General features: G+C 44.2%; 1 protein-coding gene across 1 annotated transcript in view; it reads left to right on the top strand.

The window, feature by feature from the left end:
• Positions 1–14,640, top strand: part of PARD3B (par-3 family cell polarity regulator beta) — a 391,688-nt gene extending 377,048 nt beyond the window's left edge. Inside the window, exon 23 of the mRNA XM_066322656.1 lies at positions 9,978–14,640. Within this exon, the coding sequence (XP_066178753.1) occupies positions 9,978–10,332 (355 nt within the window). The 3' untranslated portion in view covers positions 10,333–14,640. The remainder of the gene's footprint in view (positions 1–9,977) is intronic.
• The last annotated feature ends 1,041 nt before the right edge of the window (positions 14,641–15,681 follow it).

The raw sequence follows: 15,681 nt of genomic DNA, 5'->3' as shown, positions 1-15,681 counted from the left end.
CTGTCCCAGGCTGCTGCCTAAGGAATGGCAGGGCTTTGTAAATAAAGGAAACAATTGAATGATAAGTTCACACTTCAGCACGCTGCTTAACAACCTGATAACAGTTAATTACATAAAGTATTTTTAAATGCAGCAACAGGGAGATAACTCGTGCAGAGGTGGAGCACAGGCCCTTGGGCCTCACGACCGAAGGTTAACCTCTTACTACCCGTGCGCCTAAAGAGACTGATGGCTGCAGCTCCGAATGTCACCAGGTCAGAACTTCTACTGGCCAGCAGTGACTCAGGGTTATGCACGTAGGGTGTCCTCAGCCGCAGGTAGGGGCAGGGGGAAGCCGTGCTCAGTCCCAAAACTTGTGGATCCTACTTTTAGAGCAACCTGTGAGCTGGCAGGCAGAAAACGTAGGGTGGTGACCCCGGGGCTGTCTCCAGCAGAGGCAGCAGCTAGAGCGTGTCCAGTCGGGAGTCGCTGCGCTGCCGCGGCCGCGCTGATGTTCGTGTAACTGAAGGAGCTCTGCAGGAAGGAGCCAGCATAAACACAGCTGGAATGGGCGCTCCCGGCCGGCCGCGAGTCACAGCAGCTGCACTCGGTGCTACCGCTCCCTGGGCACCGGGTGGGGCGCTCCCGTCTCTCCCAGCCCCGTGGGATTGAGGGTTTGACCCTTGTTAGTTAAAGCACAACTTCAGGACATCTGCTCTCAGAGCGCCCGCAAAGTTTGTGCCTTAATGCAAGTCTAATTAACTGATTTGCCTATCCAAATCTGGAGATTTACACACTTCTATAGAGGCAGCTGTAAAGTTATAACTTCAGCTGTTTATCATGCCCTGAGCCTTTAAATCTCAATTATGGAAGGTGGTGTTTAATGGCTGGCTGGAAAATGGGTGGTTACCAGAGTGTTAATGGAGTGCGGCAAGCCAGGAAATGTATAATCTAAAGCCTGTATAGAAATGAAAGGTTCTAACAAAAGAAAGTATTGGGGGGGAGGATGTACTTAGAGGCTGTTTGTGCTGTTTAGGAGAAAATCAGTACATGAGCAGTAGGGAAACAATGGGGACTGAAATACTGCCTGAAAAAGAAATAAGAGCTGCTTGTTTTTAAGGTCTCTCTCACCCCCCACCCCCAAACAGCAATCCTTCTTCTCTGGGTCTTGAGCTTTGCCTTTGATACAAACGGAAAAAAAGAATGATACGTCACAGTGAGTTTAACAGAATGTCTGGACCAGAAAGAAACAAAATGAAGGAAAAAATAATCTGCTATATATTCCTTTTTTACTGAAGCATGGTTTTACTACCACAGTTTGTGCCATTGGAGGCAGAACTGACAGCCATGCTTCATCATGGCAGTGGGAGAAAGTGCTGCAAGGAGTGCTTTAATTTAAATGAGAAATGCTGTAAGAGAAAGAAAAAAAAAAGCCTAAAAGCTTGGTAATAACGTTAATAACCACTTCTTACAGGTTTTTACTAGCCCACTAAAGATCAGACAGCATGTTAAGGTCCCAGTGGCTGAATAGTAAAGACCTGGGCCCAGATTATTATTACTCAGGAAGATTCTTTTAATGATTTCTGTTACTAGTTGAAAATCATTTGAATAGTACAGCTGAATGGTCATCATGCTTTAAATTCATTTCAAATGAAAAATGAGAACAGGGTAGAATTTGGGTGTATGTATTTCTGAAAGCACAAAACCAGCATGGTGGTTTTCACAGCAGTAGTGTTGTGAATGGGTAGGCAAAGGGCTGAGGTTTCTCTGCTGGGGAGGAGCTCTTCTGGAGTGTGATCAATTCCTTCTGAAAAGCAATTTTGACTATGGAAACAGAATTTCTTTTAAATCAAATTAAAATATCCTAAACCACCACAGACTCCTTAATTTCTACTCCGATAACCTTCAAAACAGCAGAGACCTCCAGCAGGAGTTAGGATGAGGCAAAGGGATCCAGATAGCATTTCTGGCTTTCGTGCTGCTGCTGCACTGAAGGCCGTGTTGGGGTCTTGCCTCTGCATCTCGCCCCCTTCTCATGGATTGCCTGCTCTGGAGGGAAGCAGCTGGCTGTTCTCAGGGCGGGGGCAGTGGGGTCCCCCTGTCTCTTGGGAGCTGCTACGCAGTATGACAGTGCAAGTATTATCATAGCACAGTTTTTACTTCAGTATCTCGCTCCAGTGGTGGCAGTTCTGCTCATGTTCGTTTTTGTATTAGTTCAAATCTGCATTTAAATGCAAAATTTAACCGAGAAGCCTAAATAGTTGTTTCTCTTGCTGGCTTAAGAGGCATTTGTCCTCTAAAAAGAAGTTTTCTCCCCTCACACGTAACTTGGTCAGCTTCTTCTCAGAAATGTGATTCAAAAGACCAAAGGCCAGGAACTCTTTTAGTCTATAGGAAGAGCTTTTGGTCCTCACTGATCTGCAAAACAAAGGACCAAAGGGACCTTAAAATCTCAGCCAGGTCTCTCCCCAGCAGAGCATGGGGGTTCCTGAGCAACAAGCATGACTGCTTAGCATTGAGAGTAGGTTACCAGTGCCCAGAGGTTAATGACTCACACGGCATTATGTTGTGTTGAATAATGAGTAACATCTGAAATGACACATGTTGTAATGACTCGCTACTTAAAGTACCAATCTACTTAAGATCCCTTTAAGCTCGAAGAGATCACAGAATAGCGATGTCTTGTTCAGTAGGTGCTGCTTTATTTTATGCCTTCTGGTAGAAGAGATGTACCATGCCTGAGAGCATGTGAACAAAACAAGTGAGGAATTGAGTAGGAAGGATTATTGCACTAGTTGTTTTGAATGCTTTTTGGGCATTTATAGAGCACCAGCTAGCATATTTCAGGTTTTGTTTTTGTTGATTCGAGGGTTTTAATCCTGATTGTCACAGTTCCTGTATTTGTAGGTTGGATTTAGGGAAGGAAAGAAAAGGGGGGTTTGCCTGCAGGATGAGATTATCAGAAACTGGTCTGAGATTTGCTGTGGAAAATAAACTAATGCTGGAGCAAAGCAGCAACACTGTCTTATGGTTCGGCTGCTGATAGGAGGGAGTTTAATTAAATGACACTCTAAATTCTAATGTTAACTAATCTGTGACATAGTTTGCTCCATTAGGGACTGACAACAATCTATCTTCTTGCATACAAAATAAGTTGTTAATGCTGTCATAAGAAGTCTTACCTAATTTTACAGTAAAGTTTTAAACCTGTCAGACACTGCTTGCCTGTCTTACAGTTGTTTCTGCAGTCTGCTCCCCTGCATGGAAAGCTAGTATGTGACTAAACTATACACTTTGTCTTAGATGTAAAAGCAAGTGTGGCACCTAAATGTCTCCAATTGCTAAGAATGGCCTAGGGAGCCGCTGGGGCCCAACACCTCAAAATGTGGCCCTCTGCAAACAATAAAAGACTTAGTTCTCCAGCTGCTTTAAGGCTGGACTTCAACTAGAGAAGTATAAACACACCTCTGCACTTACCTGCTGGGATTATGGTGCTTTAACTGTTTGTTTCTAAATATTTTAAGATGTAATATTGGAGAGAGAGAAAATGTGCATATAAACTCTTATATTCAGGCCGGTTAGCACCACTTTAGACTTTGCAAAACTGTGTGCAAGGTAAGAGAATCAGGCCTGCCTGCATTGCGTCTGAAATGTATTGCTCGAATTTCTAACAAACTTACAGGGACCCATCCTTCTCCAAACCAAATAGGAATTCTTTAAGAAGAGAAGAGAGATTCTTCCACTCTTACACCCACCACTCACACACACACCCCCACCTTGAAATGCAGGTCATGAAATGATTATTATTTTTATGGGTCTGCAAAGCCTGTAGAAGTCAGAGCTGTGTAATATACATTGCAGAGTGTTCTGCTAATCCTGTCTGACCGCATTCGTGCCTGGCCCAGGGAAGAGGGTCTGGTAACTGAAAACCTGACACTGAAAGAATTCCAAACACAGTCCTCAAACTAAAAACAGCTCTCTCTGCATGGCATGTGCTACATGAGAGCCAGGGATTGTATTCGTTTACGTTATCTGATTTTTCAGCCTCGTATTGTTGATAAGAGAACGGGAGAAGGAAGCACCTCCACCAGCTCAGCCCATAAATAAAGTGTGTATGGTGTGTTTGAGGTTAGTATGACATTGCTAGACATCTGCCTTCTTCTGAGGGGCACAAGCCTCTCTCACAGACAGCAGCCACTGAGCACTTCCTTGTGCTGCAGATTCTTCCCAGCACTAAGATACCAAATTTGATTCCCAGTGAATTTTAAATGCAAACCTTTCTTTGGCTATGGGAAGTATTGATCTCAAAGGGCAAAGAATATTTATTATAGGATTATCTCACCTATTAAGATACAGAGACCCACCTTAATGCATCTCAGTGATTTCTTTGAAATTTGCAGTGATTTGAAATTTCATTAATTTTTTTATTTCATGTTACATGCACGCTGAATATTAAGCAACAGGAGTTCTTAGAGGCACTGACTACAAACAGCACTACAGTATCTTTAATACTGTATCTGGAGAGATAGGCACTACATGGTCTTTCAGTTAATTGTTTTTAGTGTTTGTTGAGAAGTGCTTTATAAAGACACAGTGTAATGTATTTGATACTTCAAGATTGTTTGTTTGCATAATTTAATTCTTACATCAGCTTCTCTTTTCTTCTTTAAAAGTATATCCTCCTGGCTGAGAGCAAACATCACACAATCACACTGCATACAATGGAGTTCTTCAGTGAGAATTTGGACACAGATAGGATCTTGTTGCTTTCTCCTGTTCTTTAATCACAGCCTGGGCTGTCTGATGCCATCACCCAAAGTCTCTGAATGTCTTGCTTAGACATGAAAGAGACTGCAGCCAAATGTGGGTTTTCCATTTGCTACTTAGTCTGTGGCTGTCTTTGAAGTTTATTTCAAGAAGTACTCTCTAACAAAGTAAGAAGGCAGGTTTTCATGTGAGATTATATCCCTTGCAAAATATTCCCTCAGCAGCAAGGAGGAGATAGTGATGTAAGGAGAGAGCATTCCCTTCCTTTCTTTTTACCAGGTACTAAGAGGGTGACCTCTGTGACTCTCCCTATAGAACAGAGGGAAGAAAAACCCTTTGTCACAATGAAATCCAAACCCCCAACGTGATGGGGCACAGCACGAGCTGTTAGACCTTCATTTTGCTTTCCTTTCCTTTCAGATAGCCCAAGCACATATCTCCAAGGATGTTAAAGGTGACCCGCAAATGGAGGTTATCAATGAAATGCAGTAAACCTGCAATGTAATTATTTTTTTCTCTGATTGTTTTTTTGAAGCATCAGGTATTTATGCCAGTCTACTCTGTAAGACTTTCCACAGTTGAAGAATTACTAAAATGGAGGTTAGAAAGATAAAAAAAAAAAAAAAAAAAAAAAAAAAAAAAGGGAACTGCAGAAAGCAAAAAGTGTTAGATAGGGCTTTTGAAACCTTCAGATACCTGTGACTAAATAACATTTTGGGTAAAAGAAGTCTTTCCTAAGTATTCCAAATCCTGTGGTTCAGTTTTAAATAAACCCAGAAGCTCTTAAAAAATCTGCAGTAAAGCCAGAAAAGACTATAATTTTTGTGCTTGGAAGATAAATAAAGCCGAGATAGAAAAACAAACCTGCTTTAGGCTTTACTTGTCATAGAGAAAATAACAACATGTTAATTGAATACCAGCCATAAGTTACCTGCTTTACTTGGACAAGGCTATTTCGTGCTCTTAATGCTCAAAATGGATCACAGTTGTTAACTGCTGAATCATTTTGAAAGATAAACTGGTAGAGCTGCAAACCAGCATATGAAGAGAAACATGTTCACAACCGCCTGTGTGTGTTCTGCAATTTCTCTGCAGGGGCAGGAAGATGAGATTTGCTTCCTCAAAATCAAGCAGACATTTTAAGGGGCACCTTGCTCATGACATATTTGAGGAGTGTTTTCACACTGCCCCACCAGTTTCACTCCTTTGTGGAACCTGGTGCTTCTCTCTCCCTTCATTCAATTGCTTCCTGCAGCAGCAGCCCCTGCTTTTAGCTAGACCCACACCCATAATGCACTTTCCAGTGAAACCCAGCAGAGCTGAACTATCAGCAAAACCAGTTTTTGAGCTCTGAGATCAGTTCCTTCCCAGGATGTTGTGTCAGCTTCCCTGCCTTCTGCCTGCCATTAATTGCACTGTATCCCCAGGTCAAACAACTGGCCAAAAATCTGGAAAACAGCTGACAGTCAGAGCAGCTCCTACTCAGCATGTCCTCTCAGAGGGCACGCTCCTGGCCTGGTCCTTTTGAGTGGCTGGACCTGCTTGACCCAATTTGTGGATTTTTGATCACTCCCCTGGGTCACTGATTTTCCACTTGAGGTTATTGGTTTGACCCACACACCATGGGTCACTTGGGAGGTGTGATATGGCCCTCTGAACTCTGAACTCATCAGAAGCCAACAAAAACAGTGAGAGAGAGGACAAGAATTTCATTAGGACCTCCTCAGAGGTGGCAGTGTCTGCCGAGGGAAAAGGTAGGATTTGTTTTCATTCTTGCAGAAACAAGCGCAGCATCTACAAGGGACTGTCAAGTAGAAAGTGTTTGGTTTGGTTTGGTTTGGTTTGGTTGGGCAATTCCTTTAAGGATAAACAGCATATACTTTTACACCATGGGCTATCAAGCGAGAAGGGTGTTGGTTCAGAGGGTCCCTCCACTTCCTGCTGGGAACTGCCCTCAGTGTCCCAGACTTACTGCGAATGGTGACAGCATTTCTGCAGCCAGAGCTTGGTATTTGCAATTGTTTCTTCTACCTTAAAAAGATTGATTTTCTGATGGTTAATTTGTCACACTCGAGGAGGGAAGGGCAGGTTTTTTCCTGTTTTTTAAGACTGGTCAGATAGAGGTTCATGGAAACTCCATAGGCTGGTTGGTTGCACTGTTAGCAGTTCCCTGAGAATGAACTTCACCAGGCATGGGTAGTAGGTGGGAAAGAATGAATCCTCAGGAAATAACTTAGCCTCAACATGCTGTGCTGGTCATAAATGGGAAAAAAAGTGTTGTCATTGTAGCTTGTGTATCTGCAAGTGTAACACCCACTGGGGTCGCTAGGGGAAGTGAGCTGGAGAGTGTGGAGCAGCCATGAGGAAATCTTTTGTGAAATTTCTCTTAGTCATGCTGCCCAGAGTCAGCCTTTTGGACAGTTACCAGTGTTTCCCAAGGTTTTACTCAGGCAAAAGTTCTGCTAATCGTTGGCTAGATCACTGCTTGTATTATCCCCAAGGCAGCTAAAATAACTGACATACCTCTTCTGTCTTCCTGAGGCTTTCCTAAAAGGTTTGTGTGAAGTGGATTCCTGTCAGGTCTCTGTACAACCTGTCCTTCCAGCTGCTAAGGCATGACTCTGGGCAAGACACTCAAGAATTACACCACCTATGGATGTTTGCCCTCAGAGAAAAGAAACTGGTGCTGACAGTGAACAACTTGGGGTTTTATCTTTTAAAGATTTTGTTCTTCCCACATGTTCTCCTGCAGTTTGTCTACACAACCACAGATGGTGTTAAGCTGTAAGTGAAGTGATGGTGGATTTAGTTCACTAGGAGAGGTAACAGCAATGGAGATCTGATGGCATTAGCTCAGGCAGCTTGGGGCCATTTCTCAGGTCTGGCACACTTTGATTGCTCAGGCCCATCTTCACTGCACAGTCCTGGCCCAGAGCAGCCTGAGTGTACAACCCTCTGCACAGTCACAGCTTCTGTGGCAGCGGTATAACACTGATTCCTAAAACGGGACTGGCTGGGCTTTCCTGGAAACAGCTCTTTTGGCTGGATGGCAAAGCACACCCCTCTTTTTTCCTGCACTTTGCAGATTCCTGGTGTCAGTGGAAGCATGAGTTGTGTACTGAAGGTGCAGTACATCAGTATGTCATGCTGGTGGCTCAGTCCTATTCTCAGCCATCATTTTAGTGCCAATTCATCTTGAATTTGTTTTTTTAGAGTAATTCAATTTGCAGTTAGAGCTCTGTCCAAAAGCTACCACTGGCTTTTCAGTGAATTCTGGACCAGGTTCCAAGCTCTGTCCTTTTTTAATGTGATCCACAAGAATTTCATTGATTATAGCTGCTGACGAGAACACCTTATAAAACCAATAGACAGGATTTTGAGCATGATGCTTATATTAAAAGGTGATGGGTGTAGGTTTGACATTTGTTCCTGTCGGTGTGCTGCTTGACACAAAGCAGTTCCTATCATTGCAGAGCCTTTTATGATTGGAAATTTTTTTTATGATTTTTGTGCATAGAGGCATTAAAAAGCTGAGTATGATGAGACTGACTAGTGAACAAGCCTTCATGCAGAAATATGTGGAGCAGCTCTTTGCCCTGCTCTTGAAATTAGGCTTTGTTGCAAGGCGTAGGTGCATAAGCAGCGACAGTAATTGTCTCAGTACGTATGGTTTAAGAGGGGTTTGGTATCTCAGAGGGTGGCTTCAGGCCCTTCAGCACTTTGTCTGGACTGTCTCACCAGGAGGTGGGGGGGGAAGCTGGGAGTGCCTGTCTTTTATAATGTTCTGTTTTTAAAGCAGAAAGTCTCTGGGGAGCATAGGGTCCTAAAAGTCCAAGGCCTGGAATGCTTCCTTTTGCTCTTTCCATTTTAAACAGGAAACATTTGCACTAAGTTATTCCAGGAGGAGAATTGTAGGTTCATTTCAAGGCAGATAATGTTTGTTCATTGCCTGTGTCCGTGATTTACCCCATGGGCTTAAATGAGTGCAGCAGAAAACCACATGTTTTGTTTTACTACATGTTAAACAAGTTCCAGCGGAGTCTGGGAGCCCAGGTTAAGAAAGAAGGAGCATGCTTGTAAAATCTCTGTGTGAACAAGAGAGTCATTGACAAATTTTGAACACCTGATATGCTGTACCGGAATGATGACTTTTTTCATAATCTGTGCAAAGAATATTTAAACAGTTGATGAGTTCAGTCCCAAAGACACAGAGCAGGTGTAATTGGTTTATACTTCCAGCCCCTGTTTTGAGTCAAAATTCTGTCTCCTTACCTAAGCTCTCATTTGCAGAGAAGTTTCCTGTGCAGTCAGTGAGAGGTTTTGTCCAAAGTGTAAAGAGATTTGCAGTCAGACTGGCAAAAACTCCTAATTAAATTGAACTTTTGGGGATGCTCTGGTGACATGTCTGTGAGAACAATTATTTTTGCCGTTTCAAAAGTATCACAAGTTAAGTTGTACTAAGAAAAAATATCAATGCTTCATTAGTACAAATCATGAAATTAAGATGCAGAAGGCTACAGAGAGCACTCTGTGGCACATCCTCAGGGATGACACATTCACATGTTGCTTTTCACGTGAACTAGGGCTTGTGAGATCCATACTGATGCAGACAAGTTACAGGGCCGTTGTACTATCAGGCCTTCTAGATCACAGTTTTTTTGAAACCTCATTGGCAACTTGCCCATTAAACACAGGTATTGTATCCTGACATCCCTAGTGTTTCTTCCCCAGTTTTTCCAACTATGGTGTTCGGAAAATTTTACAGGCTGACATATTAGGAGAGAATAGTGGGAAATAGCCTGGAAAGCGTGAATATTTGTGCATGTAAAGCTTATGGGATTTGCAGACTTGCAGACCCAACTCATCTGTTTATCCTCAGGCTAGATAAGATTCAGTCAAACATGCATTGTTTAAAGGAGCTTTGTTTCCATTATGGCAAATGGATCACAGGAGACTGACTTTGGGAGCTGAAGGGCTCCAGTGCTCCCCCATTGTAAAAGGGCTGTGATGTGTGCTGGACCCTTCCTCCAGTGTCCTGGATGTTACAGACTTTTGTAGCATGCAGGTGGGAAGCTTGTTATCCTTCAGAAGTGCTTTTCATTCATCAGGACTTGTCATGCTTGAGGTGGCATTTCCTCTCCCAAAGTAAACGTAGATTGTATGTACAATAATCTATCACTGGGCTAGTAGACTGCATTTTTATGTGCTTTATTATGTTTTTTCCTCCTCAGGCGTGGACCTGCAGAGCCACTAGAATATTTAACAGGGCCACGAGTAACGTACAAAGAGAGAGATCTTCCCTACTACCACGGAGGACAACCTGTTATCCACCCATCCAAGGGAAACTACGTCCGTGCGCCGGACACAAGAGTGGCAGAACTGCGGTACCCTCAGTATTACCCAGCCCAGCCCATCCCAAACCAGCACAAAGGACCCCTCCGGCAGGACGTGCCGCCTTCCCCTCCGCAGTCCCACCGAGCACCAGCTTACAGTGAAATTGTCCGACACCGTGGGACCAGTCCAGACCAGTACCAGTACAGGCAACAGGATCCCAGGCAGAAGAACCCCATGACTGCAGCTGTATAGCCGGGCACTGGACTTCTGGCACAGCCCGGGAGGAGCCCCGTCGGACATCATCCTTATAGAGTTGTTCCCAAGAGTAGCTGCCTGTAAGAATGGCACACGAGACCTGGAGTCGTTCTTACTGAGCTGGGCTCAGCGTAGGTGCTTTCTAACAGGCAAACTAAAGCCACGGGAGGTACGATGTGTTTTGAGTATGTGAGGTACCAGACAGTTGAGTGTTTTTTAATTCCTTTTAAAAATAGAAAGTGGCTGCTGGAAATGAAACACAACACTTAAGACACCTCAGGGCTATTTACTGAATCCAGTTACACCTTTACAGTACATAGCTGTCTGTGAAAGGGCAGCAGAGTCACCAGAGTTTTCTTCAGAGTGCTGTTGTACAGCCTTTTAAGTGAGAACACAGCATGCAGTATGGACTTCTTGCAGAGCTGGGCATCTTGTGTATCTAGTGTGTGATCATGACAAGGGACTGCCACAGGGATAGTGACCACATTCCAGGCACATCCTGACCAACATCCCTGCTTTAAGGATGCTGCAGTTCCAGATTTGTGATCTTGCCTCTGTCTTCCTCTGCCTTTTTGGTGGTGGCAGCATTTATCTTGTAGCCTTCATTTTTTGCAGTTTGTGTATCAAGAGTCTTCTCTTATTGCACCTGCTGCAGTTGGAGTAGGGCAAAAAGCCTTATCCCGTATGCTTGGGCAGGCAGCCACCTGAGAACCATGTCTGTAGGAGGGGAAGTGTGTGATTTGGGGTGTTGGTTACATATACAGCGTGCAGTCTTTAAACATAAACACTGGAGACCAGATCCTCAGCTGCTGTCAGGAAGTGTCATTTGAGGGGTTTCAGTGGCGCTGGCCTATAAGGAAGTGACCAGGGAGGTGACTACGGGCATGGACTCCATAATTCATATTAAGTTACTGTGTCAGGTGCTGCCTTGGCTCCATCAGGGCAGCCCGTTGCTGGCCCGCTCCAGGCGGTGCTGGAGCCAAGTGCCGGCAGCGTGCCTGGCCTGGCCAGCCCAGAAGGCACCTGTTCATGGGGGCCACCCTCAGTCCACGAGGGAAGCTCAGCCTCAGGCAGCGCCAGCCCCACCGTGCCAAGTGCCAAACTACTCGAGTTCCTGCAACCAGAGGCCATCAGGTCACTGGGGAAAGGGGCTTTTCACAGTGAGGGGTGAGGGAAAAGACAAGGAAAGTAACAGGAAGGGCTTCAAGACCTTGGGGCCCAGGAGGAAGATGTGAGAATAGCTGTTTGTAGCAAGTTATTTGCAGCAGTGCATAGGAAGAGAGAAGGTGTGGATGAGGAGGGGGTGTCAGCAGCACAGCAGAGCTGTGGGTGAGGGGCAGGGTGGTGGGGTACATGCCCAGTTCTTTGCCCCGAACAGTCTGGGTTTGCTCTGCAGCAAGGAATGTGTGTCCCCAGCCACAGGGACCTGCGCGACTGACCCAAGAGGGCTCTGAGTGCTTAGAGATCTGTCTCAAGGATTTTGTCACAAGGAAACCATGCAGTATTGTGACCTTGAAATACGTTATTTCCAAGTGTCCTTAATTCCTTGACTTCTGCCTTTTGGGAGTGTCACTAAATCATTAGGCCTCCTCTCATCAGGAAAAGACTGTGACCTGGCCAAGGATTAAGCGTAAAGATTTCTTTGATGTCATTTTGACACCTTTGCTATGCAACATACTGAATCACATAGATCACTTCCCAGGTGTTAAATACCACCAGGAAGGTTTGTCCTGCTAGGAGTGTATCCGGCCAGCCAATGATGGCCCTGATGAGAAGCAGCATTTAATCACAGCCTACTTTCTTCTCTGCTGATGGTGCTGGTTAGAGCCTGATGTAACCCTCAGGCACAGGGAGCACTTGCAGCTGCCTGAGTGGCTGGCAGGCTCTAGTGCTTGCATTTCCACCAGCCTCCACCCACCGGTAGGCTGGGAAGCAGGGGAGAGGAGACAGCTTTCCATGGTGAGGGAGCACCTCCATGATTCAGAGAGAGGGCTGGACTCCCTGGGGCAGGGGCAGGCACAGCTCTAAATCCAGTCAGGAAGAAGCATTGGTGGGAGGGAGAGAGGAAGAGGAATGCAACTGGTTATGAAGCAAGGGTGTTTGGTTCTTGTTCCATTTCTTTCTGCCCTCTTCCCTAGTAATGTAGGAGGGAAAAACCTCTGGAGGGAGTGTCGGGTGTAAAGCTGGATGTCTCTCAGTACCCTCCATAAATAAGGCTCATTCCCCAAGGAAACTGTGCCTGTCATGTACGTGCTCTGCACAGCCTTGTACTTCTCTCAGAAAGCTTTAGATGCTGTAGGATACTCAGCCAGGACTTGGCAGCCACAGGATAGCCGCTGGTGTTATAAAGGCCTGTTGAAAGTGAAGCAAAAACAAATTAAAATACTTTCCTTTCCCTCCTTGAAATATAACCCCTGATACATTTGATCCAGCTGTAAAGAAACTAATGTTTGCGACAGTGGCTTTATCAAGCCAGGCCACAATTAAGAACAGCTCTGAATATAAGCTACTGCCTTTGTAAATCACTCTCAACTAACCCTTCAAATGGCATCACAGCACAGTGAACAGAACTTATTTACAATATTTCATGAGCCAGGGCCAAATAAAATCTGGATGGAAACAGCTCCTAGGTTATTTATAGCCTTTGAGGGACCTGCCCAATGTCTCCTCGTAACCTGAATCTTTCCTTAAGCGCTCCCCTTGACTGCATCGGCTCCACTCAGCTGAGGCAGACAGATCAAACAAACACCTTCTGAGCTGTTAATCTTACCTTACCCAACAGGTTATTAAATGATGCTTCTGCTCAGTAAGCAGAAATCAGTAGAGCTTCTTCCAATGAGAAAAAAAAAAAAAGTGCTATAAGTATAATATATGGATGCATCCTACATGTAAGGAGCTAAGGAGGAAGAATAGTGTGACCTAGCTGGGGGAGCAAGACCAAAAAGTATTACAGAGCATCTCATCAGTCTCTGGTGCCATTGTTCTGGGAGAAAATTGCCATTTCCTGATTTAATATCTGGTAGAGGTACAGCATTTTCAAAAGTATAATGTGTAACTACAGTATATATAGTCAGCTTTTCTGCAGTATAAAATGTATGATTTTAGCACCATATTGTGGAAAAATATGTATCGTGCAGAATTCACGAGGTGCTACAACTGACGGTTGAAAATACACACTTGCAAAATCCAAAAGAGCCGTTAAGTAACAAGTTGTTCTTTTCCCATATGTCCATATGTTTGGGAAAATTATGAGTCTGAAATGCTCTTGACACGTAATTGCCTCGCACTCCCTCATCCAAAATGTGCCAGTCCAGCAGTAGAGTTACTGACGTAGTGGGTGTGAAGGAAGAGTTGGGTTTGCCACAGGAGCAGCCCTAAGTGTGTGTGTGTGAACAGGCATCAAGACTGAGGGAGAGAGGCCCGCGCTCACGTGAAGCTGAAGCTTTGATTTCCTGAGCTGGTGGCGTGCAGCCTGCATTTCTGGCTCTGGCACAAGGCCAGCCAGGCCCAGCAGTTGAAAGATTAAGAGATAGAAAAAAGAGCCTGTGGATTTTCTGAGTGACCACCCACTAGTGAGCCATGATCTTGGCCTGTGAGCCGACATTACCACTGTGATATATTATGATGCAGAAGTCTCTAGACACCCCTCAAATGCATAAAGAAATATCAACTGCCCTTTGTCGGGGAAACTAAGCATAGAAAAGAAGAAAAAAAAAATCTCTTGCCTTGAAAAAGTGCACACAGTCCTGAATTCCAATTCACTCCAGCTTCCTGATCTAGAAATAGCTTCACATGCTGCCTAATTTTTTTACAGATGAATTGTGCTACCTCTTCCTCCCAGCCATCACAGATTTGTTTATCAGAGAGTTAGTGCTGTGAGTGAATCCTAAGCGACTGCTCTGCCAGGGCCACGTCCTGACACTCTGCTCTGAGCAGGGGCTGCTTTGCACTTTCAAAAGGCCTCAAAAGACCTGTGCTCCCTGTCACAGTTGTCCTGCAGGGTCCTAAAGCCTTACATGCAAAATCAGAAGTGCTATTCACTATCTCTGCATAGGAAAGAAGGCTTTGTAAGACACTATTCTGTTACTGTGAGGGAGAGAGAGGTACTTGTGATCCTGACAATACCTGTGTGTTTAAGTGAAACTGACTTAAAAATCATATGTGATTGTTTTGGGGGAGAAATTCCACTTGTAATTTGACAGGTTTTTTCTAGTACCACATCAAAGGTTTTGATCTTTTGTTACATATGGTTATATAAATTTTACCTGGTTTATTTTGCATTAAAATAAAGGCTTTAAGACTATATATGATTATGTACTGGTATGTAGAGTCTTTCTGTTCTTTGTGTCTACAAAGTCATCCTCAGCCATGGATGTGATTTGATACTAGAGGATGATGGATGATACATGACCAAGCTGGATCAGAATTGGTAAGATGACTTTTTTAACAAAAAAACCCCCAAAAACACAGCAGCTGTGTGCTGCTTTGTAAGGAGAAAAAAAAAAAAAAAAAAAAAAGGCATCTCAAGGCTTAACTTGATTCCATCTCAACTCTGCATTGTCTTCAGTTGTATCACCCGAATCCTGATCCCATACTTTGCTGAAGTTCCCCAGGCAGGTTCATCTCAATGTGGAGCTCTTCTCTTGCTCTTGATACTGGCCAAGGTGTTCTGCAGCCTGTAGCAGCTGCCAGGCCCAACCACCTGAGAGGGCTGAAGACCCTTGCCAGAGATTTGGGATGCCCTGAAAGTTCTGAACAGACTCTTCACATGAGGTATGTTGGTCATTTAACTGAAGCTGGTAACTCTTGTTTTCATACATTATGCACAACCGTAGATCTTTGTAGGATCAGGCTGTGGGTTGCAGTGAGATTCAAGTGAGAGTGTTATGTTAGGTGGAGTAATATTCAAAATAGATACTTCAGTGAAAAGGCATTAGTAGAGGGAGAAGGAATAATGAAGCCTAAGATGGAAATTATGGGTTACTACAAAGAAAAATGAAAGAATAATAGAAATAAAATAGACAGGTGCAGATTTCCAACACAAGGTGTAACAGAAATGGCAGGAATGGGTCAATAAAAATACATGTATACTGCACTCCAGAACATTTTGAATGCAGGTCTTGGTGTTTACAGCCAAGACAGCTCATGGACAACTGTCAGTCAATTTTAGCATGTATTAAATTATAAACCACATAGATGCCAATTTTAGAATCAGGTCATAACCTGCACTCACAGCTAAAAACTACAAATAAAAATGATACCTCAGTTTCTCCTGCTGGAGCTGTACAAAGAGTAGCAAAAGACAAAGTAGGAGTGTGTTAAGACGTGGAGACTCAGTGACCACAG

The sequence above is a fragment of the Sylvia atricapilla genome, chromosome 7 (genome assembly GCF_009819655.1).
Source record: "Sylvia atricapilla isolate bSylAtr1 chromosome 7, bSylAtr1.pri, whole genome shotgun sequence".
Classification (NCBI taxonomy): Eukaryota; Metazoa; Chordata; class Aves; order Passeriformes; family Sylviidae; genus Sylvia; species Sylvia atricapilla.
This window is presented reverse-complemented; position numbering and strand designations above follow the sequence as displayed.